The sequence below is a fragment of the Homalodisca vitripennis genome, chromosome 2, assembly GCF_021130785.1.
Source record: "Homalodisca vitripennis isolate AUS2020 chromosome 2, UT_GWSS_2.1, whole genome shotgun sequence".
In the NCBI taxonomy this organism is placed as follows: domain Eukaryota; kingdom Metazoa; phylum Arthropoda; class Insecta; order Hemiptera; family Cicadellidae; genus Homalodisca; species Homalodisca vitripennis.
The window spans coordinates 22,798,731-22,818,224 of record NC_060208.1 but is presented as its reverse complement, the minus strand read 5'-3'; the positions used below and the strand labels follow the sequence as shown (position 1 = coordinate 22,818,224).

Sequence of the window (19,494 nt, the reverse complement as noted above, 5' to 3'; positions counted from 1 at the left end):
GAACAGACCATAACCAAAAATTTTTTCTCGTGTGTCAAAAGTGTTCTGTGTGAAATAGTAACAGAACTTTTCAATTATAGAAAATTGTGCTCACAAGGGGTAGAAAAATATTGCCTGAGATGCCCATATCAAATATTTATGCAGCGCATCGAGATGTTTTGAGCTGTATCGTAAAAAAAGTGTTAAAAGTTTAAAGCAAATTGTCTCAGATGACAAAACATGGACTCCCTGTGTAAAACCAGAATTGAATCAGCAATCCATGGAATTTAGACATTCCATTCTTCCAAAACATTTAAGTTCAAACAAACATTTTCAAGACAGTAAGAATGTTACCAGTTTGACGCCAAGCAGTTTTGCCGCATACGTTGGGTCTGTGGGTGGTGGCAGTTTCCAACCTGTGCGTCGGTCCGGCACATACTTCTGGTGCGTTAACATCGCGTACAAACACTTCGTGAATGTCACCCGCACTGTCGCACACTGCTCGGGTGGGAAGTACCTCATGGCTCGGCACACCTACAACATATTACGACTCTAGAGCACCACATCGGGGTAGTCAATAAATAGTCTTGACAGTGTCAGTACAAGTTAACTGATACAAATTTGTTACAGTCAGCAATTAATAATCCTATACACTACAGGGTGCGGCAGTCAATCCCGCATTTATAAATAGCGCGCAGGAGCGTAGGAGTGGTGGGGGCCGAGCAGCCAAGGTCACCATTGTGTTCTCCTATTCATAGCATTTCAGTAGACATGGAGCCATGGACTAAGCAACAACGTTCGTTTGCCGTGAAAGCTTTTTATCAAAGTGGTAGCTATGTAGCCGCTATGCGTCGTTTCCGAGCGCATTTTCAAATTAATCGCAATAGACCAGTGCCTTCGGTAAACGCAATTAAGTTGTGGGTCGAAAACTTTGAAAATATTGGTGAAACGACAAGGAAAAGAGGTGGCAGTGCGAGATCAGTGCGAACTCCAGAGAATATTGAACGCGTTCGAATTGCTGTGGGAAGAAGCCCTCGGAGATCAGCGCGTCGACAGAGTACGGCACTTGGAATTTCTGACAGAACCGTCAGAAGAATTTTGAGGTTAGATTTACATCACCATCCTTACAAAATTCAAGTGGTTAACGCTTTGAATGAGAATGACTTTGATGCTCGACTGCGTTTCTGTAACCATTTTTTTTGGAAATGATTGAAGAAAATGGTGAGCTTGTTCACAACCTGTGTATGAGTGACGAGGCGCATTTTCATTTATCGGGATATGTGAACAAACAGAACTTTAGGTATTGGAGTGACCAGAACCCGCAACAATTACATCAAAAACCTCTCCATTCATCTAAGGTAACAGTTTGGTGCGCAATGTCCTCGTCGGGTATCAATAGGCCCTTATTTTTTTTGAAAACGAAAGAGAGCAATCTGTTACCGTGAATGCTGAGCGCTCTTCGACAATGTTAAGGACATTCTTCATTCCTCAGCTTCGGCAACATGAAGTGAATGAAGAAACATTGTTTCAACAAGATGGAGCAACAAGTCACACAGCCCGCGTGTGAGCATGAATGTTCTTAACGGAGTTTTCCCAAAACCGAGTGATTTCCCGCAATGGCCCGATTCCGTGGCCGCCAGGTTCGCAGGCCTCACCAGATCTCACTGCGTGTGATTTTTTCTTGTGGGGTTACCTAAAAAGTAAAGTATACGAAGAAAGACCTCATACTGTTGGTGAACTGAAGGCAAGAATCCGGCTAGAAATTGAGAGAATTCCTCAGCCTATGCTTCGTGATGTTATGAACAGCTTCGCAAATCGCCTGCGCTGCGCGAATGCCGTACTCGGGAAGGCCGCCATCTTGCTGATGTTATTTACAAACAGTGATTATTTTCAATGTTTCTTAAATGCTTTTTAATGTAGAAGACTATTTTATGAATATAATTTTGATATCTACGTCCGTTTATTTTTTTACACCTATTTCAAAAATGCGGGATTAACTGCCGCACCCTGTACAAAGATATAGTGAATAGTTATTTGATTAACAAAACTCAAATACCTATACTAGAATAATTTAATCAACCTACAAATAGTAAAAGAAATACATTTTATGATATAAAAATTTCTGTAGCTACTACCAATTCAGGTAGCTCAACGACTAGCTGTAACACAGTGTATCAATATTAGTAAGCGGTATTCCTAAACTAGCAGGGATCACTTCTGGCTGGTTTATACCTTCCAGTTGAACCCACCACTGGGCACAGCAAAAACCAATATGTGACTTAAATCTGGGCAACCTTATGGATTTCCAGGAGCAGCACATCACTAACCACAAATGTCGAGATTCTGGGGTGCAAGGATAATTCGGTAGGTCTAGTCTATTGCAGGAGATGACTGTTGGAGTTGATGAGTTTGTTCCCTAAGAGTCAAAAGTTCTAAGGGAACCAGCCTAGATATAAGGGTGTGCCACCCCCTGCCTGCTTTGACTGGAGAGGCTGGCTCAAAGCTGGTCTACCCTTCTTTCGTGGAGACATGACTTAAAATTAGTCCCCTAAATTCTTCCTCATGGATCTTGATAGGAGGCGGCCCCTACCCCCAACCTTACCCATCCAGAATATCCTGTCATTCCGGAAGCAGTGCAAAGGTCCTTATAGCACTAGATGCAATTTATAAGCTTCTTGTCCTAAGTGAACAAAGAAGCGGTATTCCACACATTATTGCTCTTCCACTAACCTTCAAATCTATGGGGTCCCTGTGGCAGAAGGCTGTGACAGCCGGGGCGACCAGGGATGGTCGTGCCTTTAACAGTGCTGCCACTCTCACAGGCACCACAACATTGCAGCTGTGAAGGTTCTCTGATATACGCTGCGGATACCTGGTGAAAAATAGTTTTCAGTCATGTTAATTCATTCAGCTCTTTATTACTATACTATAAATAATTAAGAGACAATCAATGTCAACAAACAGGCTCTATTATGCTTCATGTATCGTCTGCTCACATCTTTTTAACTGTAAGTTGTTGAGTTAAAGCTCTGTCAATATACTTCTTAAACAGTGTGGTTACAACATTAAGGACTCAACCTTTAGATATGATTAAAGCTGAATCTGAAACTGTTAAACCTCTGTAGTGTGATTTACATTAATCTAATTTTCTAGTTTATTTTGCACTAGAAACTGAGATAAGTTTAAATCTTAATTTTTATGAAAGTGATTAACTTCTGTAAAATGTGAGAAAGGGAATGAGTTAAACTTACCCTTCAATTCTAGCATTGATAGCAGTCTGTATAGCTTCTGAGGCTCGTGTACGGTCCGGCTGGGAGCGGATCATCTTCACAGCTTCGTCAACAGTCATCTTCTCCTGTCCTGGTACCAGATGTACAGCTCCTTGATACAGGTACACCTGACAACATTACAAGTATCAGAATCAGAATCTCTTTATTAACATGAACAATGAGAACAGTTATGCGTCAGAATAAACATATGAAACAAGGTAATAATATACGATTGTCATTTATGGTTGATTGAGTTTTAGTCTAAAGGCTGGCTGATCTCTTCAGTGAATTCTTGAAAAGTGTAGATAGGATGTTCCAATATCCACTAATCGAGTTTCCTCTTCATTGCCTTTCCAGTTAATTGTTTGAAGGAAGCTGGGAGCTGATTGTAAAGTCTTGCTCTCATTGTTGAGGGTTTCTTGTCATGAAGGGCAGTTTGATGTCTGACTGGTGTTATCAGAGACGCATTCCGGGTATTGCAGCAATGTGGTCGTGTTTCCTTGGGAAGTCCAAGCTTGTCCACATGTAGAATGAGTTCTTGGATATATATCGCTGTGACTGTCTTAATTTTTAGTTGTTTGAATGCTGGCCTACAGCTGTATCTGGAAACCAGATTCGCTAGTGCATGCTATGCGATTTTCGCCGTTTCCCAACTGCTTACACTTTTTATTACATAGGTGGCGGTGTTTAGCTTCTTGCAGAGGCTGTGAATATGTGGATTGCAGGTTAGTTTAGCATCCAAGGTTTGACCGAGAAGCTTGGTTTCCTCTTCATTAGTTATGTCAGGCAACACAGGAATTTGTCCCCCCCCTTCCTGCAAAAAGCACAGGAATTTGTCCCCCCCTTCCTCCAAAGTTAATCTGCTTCGTCTTGGATGGATTTGCGGCCAGGTTAATTTTAGGAGCAGTAGTCATAGGTCATATTTAAAGCTACGTGGGCTTTTATGCTGAGGTCTTCGGCGGTTTCACTTTGGAGCAGGAGGATTGTGTGTGAAGTCTTTTACATAGTTAGGGAAGTCATTAATCAAGAGTATAAACAAGACAGGGCCGAGCACAGATCCCTGAGGGACTCCCCCTAGTCATTGGTTGCGGTTTTGGTCTGACTGTCTGTATCACTCCATTAGTAGTGTGGTTCAGCTCCACTAGTTGGCTTCGTCCTGTGAGATAGCTCTCAAACCAGGCTTTAGGAGTGCCTGTTATTCTCAGCCCTTCAAGTTTATCTAGAATTATCTTATGTCCAGTGCAGTCAAATACTTTGGAGTAATCCAGTAGTAATGCTGTTGTGAACTTTCTGTTGTCAAGATAACTTATAATAGACTCTACAAGATCTATCATGGCTGTGGTTTTATCTCAAACCAAATTAAAATTAATATTAAAAAATTAAAAATAAATTAATAATTCACTGAATCCATTAATTTTCAGGGAAAAAAACGTGTCAATTATTGTTATATACAAGGAATGAGTTCGCCACACCATGTGCCGCATAACAGTCTTCGCTGAGGTTGACTGATTTAAACTTTCTAATCTATAATTAATTTCATTCTCAAAATGTCCTGAGGGCATACAGACAGCCAGACAATCATGTACAACAGAAATTAACACCAAAATTACGTTCAGCTAAATTCCATGGTTGGACCTGAACCATCATAGAACATATTCTTGTCTATGTACAAATAAAATATCTCGTCGCCTTCATGGTTACCCATAAGACCAATGTAAAAATATTCACTAACGCTCAGCTAAATCCCATGAAGTGAAAAGCACCATCATCGAACTCAGTGTTGCTCATGTATGCAAAATTTCAGGTCTGTAGGTCATTTCGTTTTAGAGATATCATGCGGATAGACAGACAGATAGATATTTCTATAGACAGGAAATGAAATATTTCTACCCTCTCAAGTGACTGACTTCACTAAAACTCAGCCAATAATGTAATATTTAATGTAACTTGCTCTTGTTCAAACAATATTTATTGCTTAGGCATACATATCTTATTCACTAATCTACATATATGGTTATGGCTATTAGTTTTATTTTATTAACATTAGTTGTGTACAGCAAAATTCTTAAATAGCATAATATTTCAATAACAATCACAATTACTTTTCAACAGAAAAACATTTATAGAAATGATGATTATGCCTTCATGTAACATAATATCATTTGATGTTATATATTTTTCATGGTGTTCAAATAAGCACTAAAAACTTTTTCCTTACACTGCAAACAAACATAATGTGCATTTTATGTTATGTAATCCAATGTGGTGTGGGCATGTATGAGCATCTCGTACAGTACCATTATTTACAGTAATTTTCATACATACATTTTGCTTTCCCGTTAATGTATAGTTAGTATTATCAGGGTTGTTTGGAAAAAAAAAAACTAAAATAAAACTTAATTTAAAATGAGTGATGAGATACAGGGTCCTTTAAATATCCTTGATTTCTACTTAATATTTACTTTTTTACCAAGGGCCGAACCATACAATATATTAAACATAACAATGTCCTTTAAACATAGGTCGAGAAATGCATCATTTAGCAACCATACCATTTTGTATTTTTTATCAAAAACTTATTTTCTCTGGAACTAGTAAGGCTACAAAAACCAAACTTAACTGAACTGAACATTTTTTAAATCAAATAACAATAAAAACCTGTGTTATTATACAAAATTTATGAAATAGCAACTATTTTTATTTTTCATTGCAATTCCAACAATATTTTTTCAATGGAATGTTTCGGTGCAAGCATACCTTTAAGTGGTAATGCTTGCATATGCGTTGACGGATTTCATTAAAAAAGTACCATAGGAATTGTGATGTTATTTATAAAATAGTTGGCAAATGTTTTATAACAATACATGGATTTTTGTTATTTGATTTTAAAACTTTCCAAGATGTGCCATTTTGTTAATATTAAATTAAATCACAATGTTTTTTTTTTTGTTAATATTCTGTTTATTAATCACAACCTACATGTAAAATTTTGTATCTGTAGATTTACTAGTTCTAGAGATGACAAGTTTTAATAAAATACAAGATGATGGCTATTGGCTAAATGACACATTTCTCAGCCTATGTTTATAGAACATTTTTTGTTTGAAATAATGAGTACTATAAACCACAGAAATTTGTGACAACCAGAACTTTTCTGGACAACCAGTTGTTTCCTGAGCATATCTAAGCATTAATATTTGAAGAAAAACTATTTTGCATTATGGGTCAGTTATTTAAAACATATTAAGATACTAAAATAAAAACAGGGAGCTTAAAATAGACGATGAATGGTCTCTAACATGAAATTTCTCACATGCAAAGTTGGATATGAATATCACCACAGCATTAATTCTAAAATAAGAGGAGATGAGAAAATGTTGCATTGTGGCATTCAAAAGATTAACAGCAGTGGGTTCTGCCACATTTATTCACATATAGGGAGGGGCAGTACCGCATTTCCCTATAGGCCCACTAGGCCCAGGCCTAAGGCGCAAAATTTTAGGGGGCGCATAAAGTTTAAAGTACACAAAAGAAAAAAAGTTGCGGCGGCGGGTGGTGTTGGCACTCGGCGGGGCGGGTGGCCAAGGTCAACTAGGTCCGGGGTGCGACGTTGACTCATTCATTGGTTCATTGCTTTTATTTATTCAAAACACTCCTATATATATATATATTTATTTATACTATTGTAATTATCTTTCATCAAAATTACGTAATTAAGAAATTTACTGGATTTCTACGTCAGAGTAATCAGAGTCCTCTGGGGGGGGGGGGGGTGCTCTTTTGTCTGTAGGCCTAGGGGCGCCGAATTTGTAAATGCGGCCCTGGGGAGGGGGAAATATTTTTATCCTTCAAAAACTCCAAAAAGTATTTTAATAGGTATGGTGAAGTTTGTACATTGATATCTCAATCCGTTTGGAATACATCCAGGTGTATCAAGACTTGATGTACACCCTTAGATGTAAGGGATTTTTTGCCCATAACTTTTGCTAGGATCGTCGTACAGATATTTTGTTCATGTCATTGTTTTTCTTTTGAATTTACCTTTCAAATGATATGTCACAATATAAGAGTTGCAATTTGAAAATTTAAAGTAACTACCCTCTACTTCCTTTTGAAAAAGGGGGACAAAATATTTTTACCCTTCAAAAAGTCCAATAAAGTATTTTAAAAGGTACAATGAAAATTTTACATCAATATCTCAATTCGTTTGGAATATATCCAGACGTATCAGGACTTAATTCTCACTCTGTATTTTTATACAACTTTTGAGAAATCGTGGTTTTGGTTCTCCCATAAATGGTTCTCACTTCCTATAGATTCTCATGGTCAGAATCCAACATCCACTGGATAGTTATGATCCGACTGTAGTGGTATTGGAGGTAATTATCCATTCACCATATTTTTCACTATTTAAATTATATTATGTGTGAATGTAAATTATAAATTCTCACATAACAGGCTAATTTACATGAACGACTACGACTCAATGTCAATAGCACACCAAACTCGAGCTTACCTCCTTAATTTAATGTACTTCCAGCTCTCTCATGCAAGTCTTTTTGGAATAAAGTTTGTGTCTAATTTGCATGTACAATTTTCAAAATTTTTACCAAGTTTTAATTTGTTAAGCTGCTGTGGATAACCCCTTGCACATTTTATTCCCACTCAGACAATCAGAAGCTAATTGTTTATTACTGTAGTCCACACTCACCCTCCGATCGCATGCTTCAGGTGTGGCCCACGATGGCAGATGGTTGGCAGCTTCTATCAGTAAAAACTCCCCATCACTGTCTACCACTCTGTATAAAACATAAAAATCGAAAATCGAACTTACATGAATTCTTGTAAACTAATTGCTTTCATTAAACCTCTGGAGTTTTTTATGAGTCTAAAGCATTTGACTGTTATTCATCACATTTAATTAAGAAATTACAACAATGTGGAATAAATTATGTAAACCTCAAATGGTTTGAAATACTTTAAAAACAAAGAAAAACAAACATAGCTATGGTAGGAAGGGTTGGTTCAATTGAATTTTGAGTTTACCTACAGTTTACCTTTCTTTAATTACAGAGTCAGATACCAGGTGCTGCAAAAAATGGAAACTGAACTGGAGATAAACTCAAAATTCAAAAGAAAAACCATTTATAAAAGTAAGGTTTAAAAACAAAACATTTTTGTTTCAACGCAAGTAGCTCAGGGATCGATACTAGGACCATTACTTCTCACTATGTTTTTAAAATGTATGTAATATTCCACTAGTACAATACGAGGATGATATTTTCATTTTTTTACAGATAATAATTTTCAGAACCTTTGTAATAAAATAACATATTAATTTCCTGTTTTCTGTGATCAATTTTTTTCTAATCATCTTTCCTTAAACATTTACAAAAACCATTTTATGCTCTTCAAGTAAAATTACAAAAATTACATATATGGTAAATGTGCCTCTGAACAATAAAATAATTCAAAATAATTACTTTTTGGTTATCTTTGGATCATCACTTAAATAGGAAAGAGCACACTGAAAACTTAATACTCAACACAGCCAGCTTTTTATTAATAGTAACATCTTTAAGAACTAATAACATTCAATTAAGGGTATAATATGTATATTTTTTCCTTTAATACTACTACATGGAATTCTGACTTATGTTAATTCAACTGGAGATCTAAAATACAAAAGGGAGCATTTAGTATATTAGCTGATAAACACGTCAGTCACTATTAGACGTTGTTTCAATCTACAAAAATATCAACTTTATTTATTTTATATATATATATAATATAATAATAATATATACAATAATATATTTTATAATCTCAAAGATTGTAAAGATATTCTCATTCTCATTCTTTTTTTTTAGCTTTTCTGTAATATATTTTTGAATTGAAAAAATTTACTTTTAAAGATAAATACACACCACAAAATTAATATAGGAAATAGAATTAGTTCATATTTGATATGTAACACTGTCTGTCTCATACTGTCTAGGATTAAACATGTTTAATAATTTACCAAATTCTATAAAAACAACTACAAGTTTCATAATTAAAAAAGTATCATACTAACTTAAATTTATTTAAAAAAGAAGATCACTTTTGGTATGCTACATTTTACACAAATCACCTAAAATCATGTATTTATAAATTTTCACTAATGTAACTGAAAACAATTGAAAGGGAAGAGGCTTAAGAAAGGATAACAATAACAAAGGAGACAGTGGAAGAGCGCCGGTAGAAAAAATACCGACATACATGTATTTATGTCTGGTAAAGTAATAAATTACCAAAATTAATCTATCCTAAGCGCAATTCTGGACAGTATATAATAAAGGACTTTTGACTTGATCAATGGGAAACAACAAAGATAAATCTCAAACAAGCAGAGAGGCTGAAGGCTTACCTGACTACAAGATCTGGGATTGCTCTGGTGGCCTCCAACAATAGAAACACAATAAACCACTCATCCTCAATGTTGTCTCCATAGTGAGAAACACCGTACAGATGAGGGGGTAGATGCAGCTTCTCATCTGTAACAACACACAACACAAACATTAATTTCAGGACCAAGTTGTTGGCCATAAGAAGTTCAACTGGCAGCAGGATATTACATCCGTCATATATGTATTTGTATATATATATATATATATATAAATAATTTCAGAATTTTAGACCTAATACTCATAATATGTAACATTCATAACAACCTAGCTTTTTTATATATATATATATATATATATATATATATATATATATATATATATATAAGTACATTTTCATTTAATCGTAGGAGCATTGATCGCAGGTACTATCTGACCGATCCGATCATTAACTAATTGCAACTAACCACTGTATGGTTGAGTAGTATTCAATAGTTAGAATACACAAAAATAGCGGTTCCACAGACATTTAACACGATGGCTGCGGCAGATGCCTTAAGGCGCAAATCCAGGTTGAGAGTAGCGGTCGCACTCGATAGCCTATAGAACAGCAGTGGAGGTGTTAGCTGCATGTATTTATAAATTAAACATTTTACCTCACGAGTTTTTTTGGCTATACAGTATAATAAGCGTCCACCAACATAATCGGATTATGTTTATCGAATTTAAATATTGATACTATTGAATATGTTATTTAACCTATAGATAATAATTGCCAGCTTTCTTTATTTCTTTAGACTAGTGACGCCATTACCAGCTGTTGTTATTTCGTTTATGTAGGAGAAGATTAATTAGTGACAACAACAATGGTGATGAATATACAGATATTGTTTTAAAATGTTTTTATAAACACTAAGCAATGTTCTAAATGGTTACAAGATAATGGCCTTGCACCTTTAAATCCAAATTGTCCAGCTTTGTATTGACAAGATGAAAACTAGAATTAAAGGTGGAAATCAAATAGTGTTTCGCTGCAAGAAAAGTAAGAACAAACACGACATATCTAAAAACGACCTTGAGAAGACTAGTTTTGAACATTCTAAATTGGGAATTATGAATATAATGAAAAATCGTGTACACTATTTAAGTTGAAATCAATCAAACTATTACTTTTTTATAAATGAATGTACTTTTGACGGCATCAGTACCCTGCAGAAATACCATTTCAGATTGGCTAAAGTAGTACTATGCTACTCAATCATCGCTTAAATAAAGTTTAGTTATTTAATGTAATCTGAAACAAATACATTTATTTTACATATATAAGTAAAGCTTAACTTCAATACAATTTTAAAAGCCTAAAACTTAATTCAGTTCGACATTATCACTCAAATAGTTCAAAGTAAAATTTGGCTTAGAAATAAATTCCAAATTAAAACCATGTGTTTCGCAAGAACAGTGACATATGTGTCTTCTTTGTTTTACAAGCAGCATTTTATCCCTGAAAATACATAAAGTAAGTAAATGTTATATTTTGTTGTAATTATATAAATGATATATTATATTATAATTTGTACATTTAAGTATTTATACCTTAATTTCTAAGATTGAAAACTAGCAAAACCATATTGTTATTTGAAATATCTATTACGTTATTTGTTCTGACATATATCCGACTGTGTTGGTGGCCGCTTATTATAGTGCAGCCTATTGAATCCCTGCTAGTTGGGGATGTACGGGGTAAATTATAGGTAGCTTATTACGCTATTTAGAGGAAACGCCAGGAGAATTTTTCAAATGGTTTCATGGAGACTAAACCTTCGGAGCCTGGTAGTCACCAAATAGAGACCTAGGACTATCCAACATTTTATTTGTAAAATCTTTCAATAGGTACACAAGTCCTAGCTTCACTCTAGTTAGGCTTTTCAATAAACATGAAAAATCTTGTGTTAGTCTTAGGCCTACCTGAATCATCAATAGGAGGCAAATTTAATCCCGGATCAATTCTTGGTATAAACCTAACATCATCCTTCTGCCAAATGTAAGAATGACAAAAGGTTTCAAGCACAGACTTTACTGATATCAATACTTTTTGGAGGTGATCTTTGACGTTATCAAAGTCCACTTCTAAGGAAGGAAAAATAAAATATTCAACAAAGTCATCTTCCCTGACATTTTCCAACACACTTTTGTTGAAAGCCATACTTAACCTTAACCTCAATAATAAGCCAAACTTCAATTCAATTCAATACGACTTGACATTTGTTAACACGGCCTTTTATATTGAACGGTGCTTAGCTTTACATCAACCGCCTAATGGCAGTGGAGTCCTGACCAGTGGCTTTGACCAAAGAGTATTAACCCGTTTCTGCCCAAATTATTTTTTTGTCAGATTTTTTGGTGGCCTTTGGTTATTTGTTTTATTATCAGTTATTTACTATAGTTTTTAGTATGAAATATGTAAAATTTAATAATAACAATAAATTATAGCATGTCGACATATGTCGACAGTGGGCATGAACGGGTGCAGTTAGAGAATAGAGGCTAATGTAGACATTTGTCGACAGTGGGAATGAAAGGGGTGGTTTTAAAATAAGTTAAAAAAATGAAATAATGATGCTTTTATTGTTCCATTACAGTATTTATGAATAGATTACATATCAGAAAGGATTGTATAAGAGATTACTTCCTCAGGAAGTATGGAAAGCCTCCGCACAAAGCACATGGCATCCAAACTTGACAAGTCTTGCACCGTTTCCTTGTTGCTTTGGAACACAGTGCGCAGCGAATTTGCTTTTGAAACTGTTTCTAAATGATGATCTTTTCCACTGAATCGGATTTCAGGCAACACCCTATGGATACTGTCTGGCTTGGCCGTCCTGCAGAGGATCGATGGCTTGTGCATGTTCGCATGTACGTACGGACAATGTAGCGGGTGAATCCAAGAAGATCTAATTGTTCTTCAGCTCCTTTTGGCGTCATTCTGTATAAAATCCAAGCATTATTCATACTCACATTCAGCATGTATGCAACCATTGGCCAATACCACTTTTTGTTGCGAATATGAATACGGTAGGTAGATACATTTTCATCTAGCCTATCCACCCACCCATATTCATAATTGTACCAATTGACACAGTTTGGCTGTGGCACAACGATGTGTTTTTTATTGCTAGAGGGACCAACGCTTTGCTTTCCCCCTCAGGATGAACGCCTGTTGCTGTCGACGCTATAGTAAAAAAACACTGTTGTCCATGTATCTTACAAGTGTTATGTTGGTGTCTGTGTCAGTTATTTGATGGAAAGTACCTCTTGGTTCTTTCTTGAGATCTTGAGGTTTACGAAGAGGGGCATCCTCAACTCTGTCTACCCTTATGGTCCTCCTGTACCATGATATCCCCTGTTTTTTAACGCTTCAAGCAGTTTTAAAGATGTAAAGAAGTTGTCGAAAAACAAACTATATTTTCTGTCCTGTGGGAGTTCAGATATAAGATCAATGACAACTGAGCCTCCCACACCGAGCTCAGGAATAGTTGCTCCAGTCGCTTTGCCCTGATACGGTTCCGCTTGAATAGCGTAGCCTAACCTTGTAGCTAATATCCAAACTTTATATCCGAATCGGATAGGCTTTTCCCATGGATATGTTGTTTCAACCCGTGCCTTCCAAAATAAGGTACCATGGATTCATCAATGGATAAGTAAATGTCACCTGGGAAGTAACGACGCCATCGCTACGTTCAGCATGCACATAACAGAGCGAACTTTGGCAAAACTTGTCATCTTTGTCTAATTTATCATTTTCACAGAAGTGAATGTTTTTTCAAGATATCCTGAAAACGATTACGTGAAATTGCACGTGAAACTGCTTCATGATGTGTGTCCTCTGCCGTTTCCCAGTACATTCTGTAACGAGCCATAGTGTTGTATCCTGATAGAAAAAGAATGGCGAAAAACAGACGTATTTCATTTTTTTGATGTGGAAAAGTTTATGTTTCCTTTTTCTAGGGGAATATTGATTAGTGCAATAAACAATGTACTCTACGACCTCGTCATCAAAGAACCATTTTCAAACAGTTTCTACAGGAGAATAATCATTTGACAAGAAATTCGCACGAGTAAACTCTATAGAGCTTACATCTGCAATGTCTTTTTCTTCCCATGTACGTTTTGACTTATTTCCTTTCACCTTCTTTTTTTGTTCTAACATCTTTTATTTTGTTTTCTTTTTTTAGTTCTGCTCTCTAAGTATTTTTACTAAACTTTTCCTTGGGTTTCTTCTTCAAAAACAACATCTACGCTTACTACACTGTCATCTTCGTCCACAGGTTCCTCAAATTTCTTATCTTCTACTTGTTCCACTTCTTCTTGGTCACTTTTTTCTTCAGGTATTCCACCATTCTTATTGTAACTAACCCATCTTCAGTTAATTTTCTTCCTATCAGCTCACCACCAGCTCTGAGTTGGTTGCCAGATAAATGATTTATGTTGCCACTATCATCGTCATCGGAATCACAGTCACTGAGGGCTGGATTATCTGGTGGCTCAATAAAAAAATGTTGGATCTATAATTATTTTCACTCTCTTCCAATATATTAGCGATGTCAGCTACCGTCAACCTAAAAAAAAACAATTTGTTGTAATGGACATCGACCCCTACCGCTGGTGCCCACTGTCGACATTTGTCGACATCAATATTTATGATTGTAAAATCGATACCCTAAAACAATATTTTATACGTTCAACACAGTAATTACGTCATACACATAATCTATATCACTATAATAGCGTAGGTAAATAATATTATTATTTCAAGGTTGTAATACACTTACCTGTCTATCAGTGACATAGTGAGGCTGAGAGTCAATCAGTAGAGTTGTTGACACAAAAGCACCAAACTAGCCACTGCCGCGGCGCATCAACTGCTAGTTCAGAGATACCAACATAACAGCGGGATATTATCGTAAGAGTCCTAGACAATCAAAAATTTCCCACAAAAAAATATTAAGTTGCGTGTCGACCAAATGTCGACAGTGGGAAGAAAACGGGTTAAAGATAAAAATAAACTTATGCCAGAGTATAAAAGACGACTCCTCCATATGAATAGAGTCAACACCCATATGAAGAGATTCAAATAAATCGGTGACGAAGAAGACACGACCAAACCACAAGTGAATCAATCGAGTTTTCTACACATAACATAGGTATGGTGAGAAGGGTCAATTCAATTCGATTGTTGAGTTAATCTTCATTTCACCTTCCGCTTAGTGCAGCGTCTGAAATCTGGAAGTGATGAGACAAGACGCTTTTTCATCTATATTACATGGTTTTGTAGTTCAGATGTCTCTGATGTTAACCCTTTCCGCTCGGAGCGGTAATGTTAGAATGTCCACAGAGATCGGATGGTCAGCAGTGTTGGCCACCGCCATTTCCTCTAGCGCGCGCATATATTTTTAGAGTTGCCGTCCTCACGAGATCGGATGGTCAGCTGTGCTGTCCGTTGAATAATCCTACTAGCGCTCGGATGGACAGCAGCGTTGACCACAAGTTATAAACTCTTTTTTTTATTCTGACGTATTTTTTTATAATACAACGCATTAAGATCAATCAGCTGTTTCATTACAAAGCTTGGAAATTGATCATCTGGTCAATATTGCATTCTAGGCTTTCGTTTTAGCGCGCTTTTAAACACATTGTCACTAGTGAGTTAATCTACACGCATTATTAGAACGGATTGTTTATTATTCTTAGTATTGTGCAATTTTATTAATACGTTGCAAAGAGTTCGTTTTTAGCTTTTTCGTAACCGACATATTTGAATCTGCCTAGACGAGCATGACTCCAGATTCCAGAAGTCAAGTCTGTAACAGCGTCAGATTTCAGACTCAGCACTAAGAGTAAGGTGAACTGGAGCTAAAATCTCAAAATTTACATTATACATAATTTTAAGTTACTGATTGACTCATAAAAACCAGATTACAATCCGTTTTAAAGGCGAATGAATCACAGTAACTTTTTCTATATGATTGTTTGTTTATTATGCATCCATTTTAAACAGCTCTAAAGGTCATACTCCTGGAAATTCTACAGAACACTTGAGGTTCTGTTTTGGTTCATGTTAACCTCAAATATACCAATGCATCATTTCCGCTAAAGTAGAATACTTCATAGCATTCTTAAAGTTTTGTGTCACCCTTGTCCTTGTGTCTTACTCCTTCAGAGGATGGCTATTGGGCCCATACGTCACGTCTAGTCAATACTCTGTTTTTAAGAAGTTAATATTAAAATGTTAACCATACTCATTATTAACTCAAATGAAATGAATATATATGAGACGGGCATATCTTCTACTCAGAATTGGCCAATTATTTTAGAATTGTTACTCCCTAAATTAAATATCCACATGCTCAGTAATGTGGTTATCAAATAGTTTGGTTCTTATTTTAAGTAAATTTATATAAATTATATTAATTGTATTCGCAGCTGATTTGGAAAATGAATTGAAATCTTACATCTTTACTCGTATGCAGAAGATAATCAACTTTTGACTTACCATCCTTCAGGCATCAATAAAGCTGTGCAATGTTTTAATGACGACTTGCTCAATATAAAAAGTTGATCCGATGAACATGCGCTATGACTGAAAATGGAAAAAATTCCATTTTTCATAATTTTTCTCACCATCTACTAAGGAGGTAATAAACGTAATATTTTTCTTGGGGGGGGATGCTTATAGAATAGAACATTTGTAGCCTTAGGAGTCATCATCGATACTGGGCTAAGTTTTTTCAACCTTGTTTAATATTTCTCAATGTGCAATGTATATATTACAAATTTTGAATAGACTTTATTTTCAACCATAAACTACGCTCTTCATGTGTTTAAAAACTTTAACACAATAAGTTTATACTATTTTTTCATGAAAGCAAAATTGTGCTCTAAGATTTGTTTACAAACAAAAAATAATGTGATCACATTTCTCACTATAGAAAGTGGGTCGGTTAAATTGCTCTCAGTTTTAGATCTCTGCAGGCTTCAGACAGTGACATTGATACTTAGGGTTTTGGAAACTTATGAATCCTCTTACCTGAATCATAAGCTGTCATTACGGTGATGTTGTAGAATGGCATACCCAACAGGATGACGTGCTGTAACTCCTGCATTTAAGGATTGAGACAACAAAGAAAGCTTTCACGAACTTTGAACCTTGGAAGTCCAGTGCCCTACCACCCATCACTTTTAAAATGTTTGAAAAATGTATATATTACTAACCTAAAAAATAATGTATTAAAGTTTTAGCTCATTTCATATTAACTAAACATGTGAATTAAATTAAAATATTTTGCATAGTTATTGACATAAGCTGATTATTTAATACAATTGACTGTAAACAAAGTCGCTCAAGAATGAAAACCTCATTTATTTACGATCCATCAGACAAGTTAATAATTTTTCCCAGAAGGGAAATGTCCATAACCTGAATCTAAATAAACATTATTGCCATGTCTTACCTTTTCTTGAAAATTTATCTCTTGTATATGTTTTTTTTTTACCTTTTACACAGTTGTGTTTATTTTGTTATAAAGTAAAAACTATTTAATGATTACCAGAATCACATTTTTAACACCAATGCTTTGGGAAGTCGGATGTCAACAAATCTCATTATGCCTATGCATACAAATTATGCCTATGCATGGATACAAATTGTACATCACCATGCCATAGAGAGTTAAGATTTTTAAATACACTGATTTTTACTATATACATGACTTTTTATTTCAAAAGAATCACTCGAACATGTTGACATCCGCATACAAATTATGCCTATGCATGGATACAAATTGTACATCACCATGCCATAGAGTTAAGATTTTTAAATACACTGATTTTTACTATATACATGACTTTTTATTTCAAAAGAATCACTCGAACATGTTGACATCCGCATACAAATTATGCCTATGCATGGATACAAATTGTACATCACCATGCCATAGAGAGTTAAGATTTTTAAATACACTGATTTTTACTATATACATGACTTTTTATTTCAAAAGAATCACTCGAACATGTTGACATCCATTATATATCAGGCAAGTTTTAAATGCCCCTTTCCCTATTTAATTCTGGACTTCTTTAGATATTGAAAATTGTTGGGTGTAAATTTCAACACAGTTCACATTTCAGCTATTATATTGGATTGCCTAATTTGGAATTAACATGTTTAAAAATATAAATATGATGTTATGATGTCTATTAACTGCTTATTTTTGCTGAACAAATTACTGCAAACTGTTTCATTTATATTTGTTCTTTATATATTAAGAATATATACAAAAAAAATCTAAATTTAGCATGCATTATTACCAATAAACTATGCATGTCTTTGATTTGAAATTTATCCAAAATAAAATTTTAAAAGATAAATATATTTGTATTAATGTTAAACTAATTGTTGTCATTACATATACGTGCATGTTAACTTCCATCAAGTTCAACGAGTGATAATAATAGATGTAAAAACACAAAATTACAAATTAAAATAGGACACTCCCAATTGTATGAGTATTATTTATTTTTTAAATAAAATTTTATTAAAACACAACTTGTAATAGTACATAAAGTTGATTTTTATTTATTTTTAATCAATGTCTATTTTGAAAACAAATATGGTTAAACAACACACAAAAAATATATGGTTAGCAATAACATAGCGTTTTAAAAATTCCCAAAAACAAGTGTAACAAAACAATACTTATATTTGAACAAATCAATCAGAAACAAAACAACAACCAAAAATGTCAATCTTCTTGAATAGAGTATTGACTACTCAACAGTGATCTGTCAAGGACAAATGCGAAATATGGAAAAATGTATGGGAAAAGGTATTTAAAAATGTATATTATTAAAGGTGTTTAAACAATGTTCCTATTCTTGACAACTTGTTAATGACTTTAATTTTGTACACATTACTAATATAAAGATTCCCCTCTTAAAATGTTATCATTATTTCTAAGTGTAATAAAATATGCGATTTAAATCACAACTTAGTTTTGCTGATGTTACTTTGGCTTACTACCACAGTAAGAAAGTATAATACAGTACTATCAAAAGAAAGCTTAAACTCTATTTTAAAAAAATCATAAAACAACCCTTTTTGATAGTTGGACTGAGCCAAATTTCTAAACATTTTCTATTGTAAAAATATGAGCATATAAGAGAGTTTAATACTAGATGCTTTTTGGCACCATTATTCGAGAATGTTTAATATTGACTCTGGCAACCTGTGATTTCCCAATATACCTTCTGGCACAGAGATGACACATTGATCTCAAATGTTGACACAAAGGGTAATTGTTGAAATACAATATTGATTCATTACAATTAAAAATTGTATTTTAATTTTTATTGTTTACTAGACAGGAAGCGCTATTTTTGAACTTTATATAATATTTTAATGTAACAAGTTTTAAATATACACATAACCTTTATGACTTACTGAGTGATCTCTATACTGAGTGACCTTGACCAGTCTTACAAGGTCAATGTGCTGTAAGATGTCAGCTGCAGTCAGTGTGACTACTGTTCAATAACTGTCTAGCTATAATACAATATGTAGTTAACAAATTTAATGTAATAAGAACATTGTTTTTACAAAAATACAGTTATGGAAATAATGTAGAAGTTCTTTTAAATTTAATGCTTTTAAGATTTTTTGTGAAATAGTTCTTAATGAATTAAAATGTCATGCTCACAGTTTTCAATATATATTCGGTGACATTTCAGTTAATTATTATGTTAAATTGTATAAAATACTATGTACAGAAAAGAATAGTTTGCTTTTACATAAAAGTTCATTTTTT

General features: G+C 34.5%; 1 protein-coding gene across 1 annotated transcript in view; it reads right to left on the bottom strand.

Moving 5' to 3' along the window:
• LOC124353690 (protein ecdysoneless) overlaps nucleotides 1–11,919 on the bottom strand; it is a 29,749-nt gene extending 17,830 nt beyond the window's left edge. The window contains exons 1-6 of the mRNA XM_046803658.1: nucleotides 11,600–11,919; nucleotides 9,658–9,784; nucleotides 7,960–8,047; nucleotides 3,231–3,376; nucleotides 2,710–2,851; nucleotides 334–513 (exon numbers count right to left, since the gene is read on the bottom strand). Coding sequence (XP_046659614.1) covers nucleotides 334–513; nucleotides 2,710–2,851; nucleotides 3,231–3,376; nucleotides 7,960–8,047; nucleotides 9,658–9,784; nucleotides 11,600–11,837 — 921 coding nt within the window. The 5' untranslated portion in view covers nucleotides 11,838–11,919. The remainder of the gene's footprint in view (nucleotides 1–333; nucleotides 514–2,709; nucleotides 2,852–3,230; nucleotides 3,377–7,959; nucleotides 8,048–9,657; nucleotides 9,785–11,599) is intronic.
• Between the last annotated feature and the right edge of the window lie 7,575 nt (nucleotides 11,920–19,494).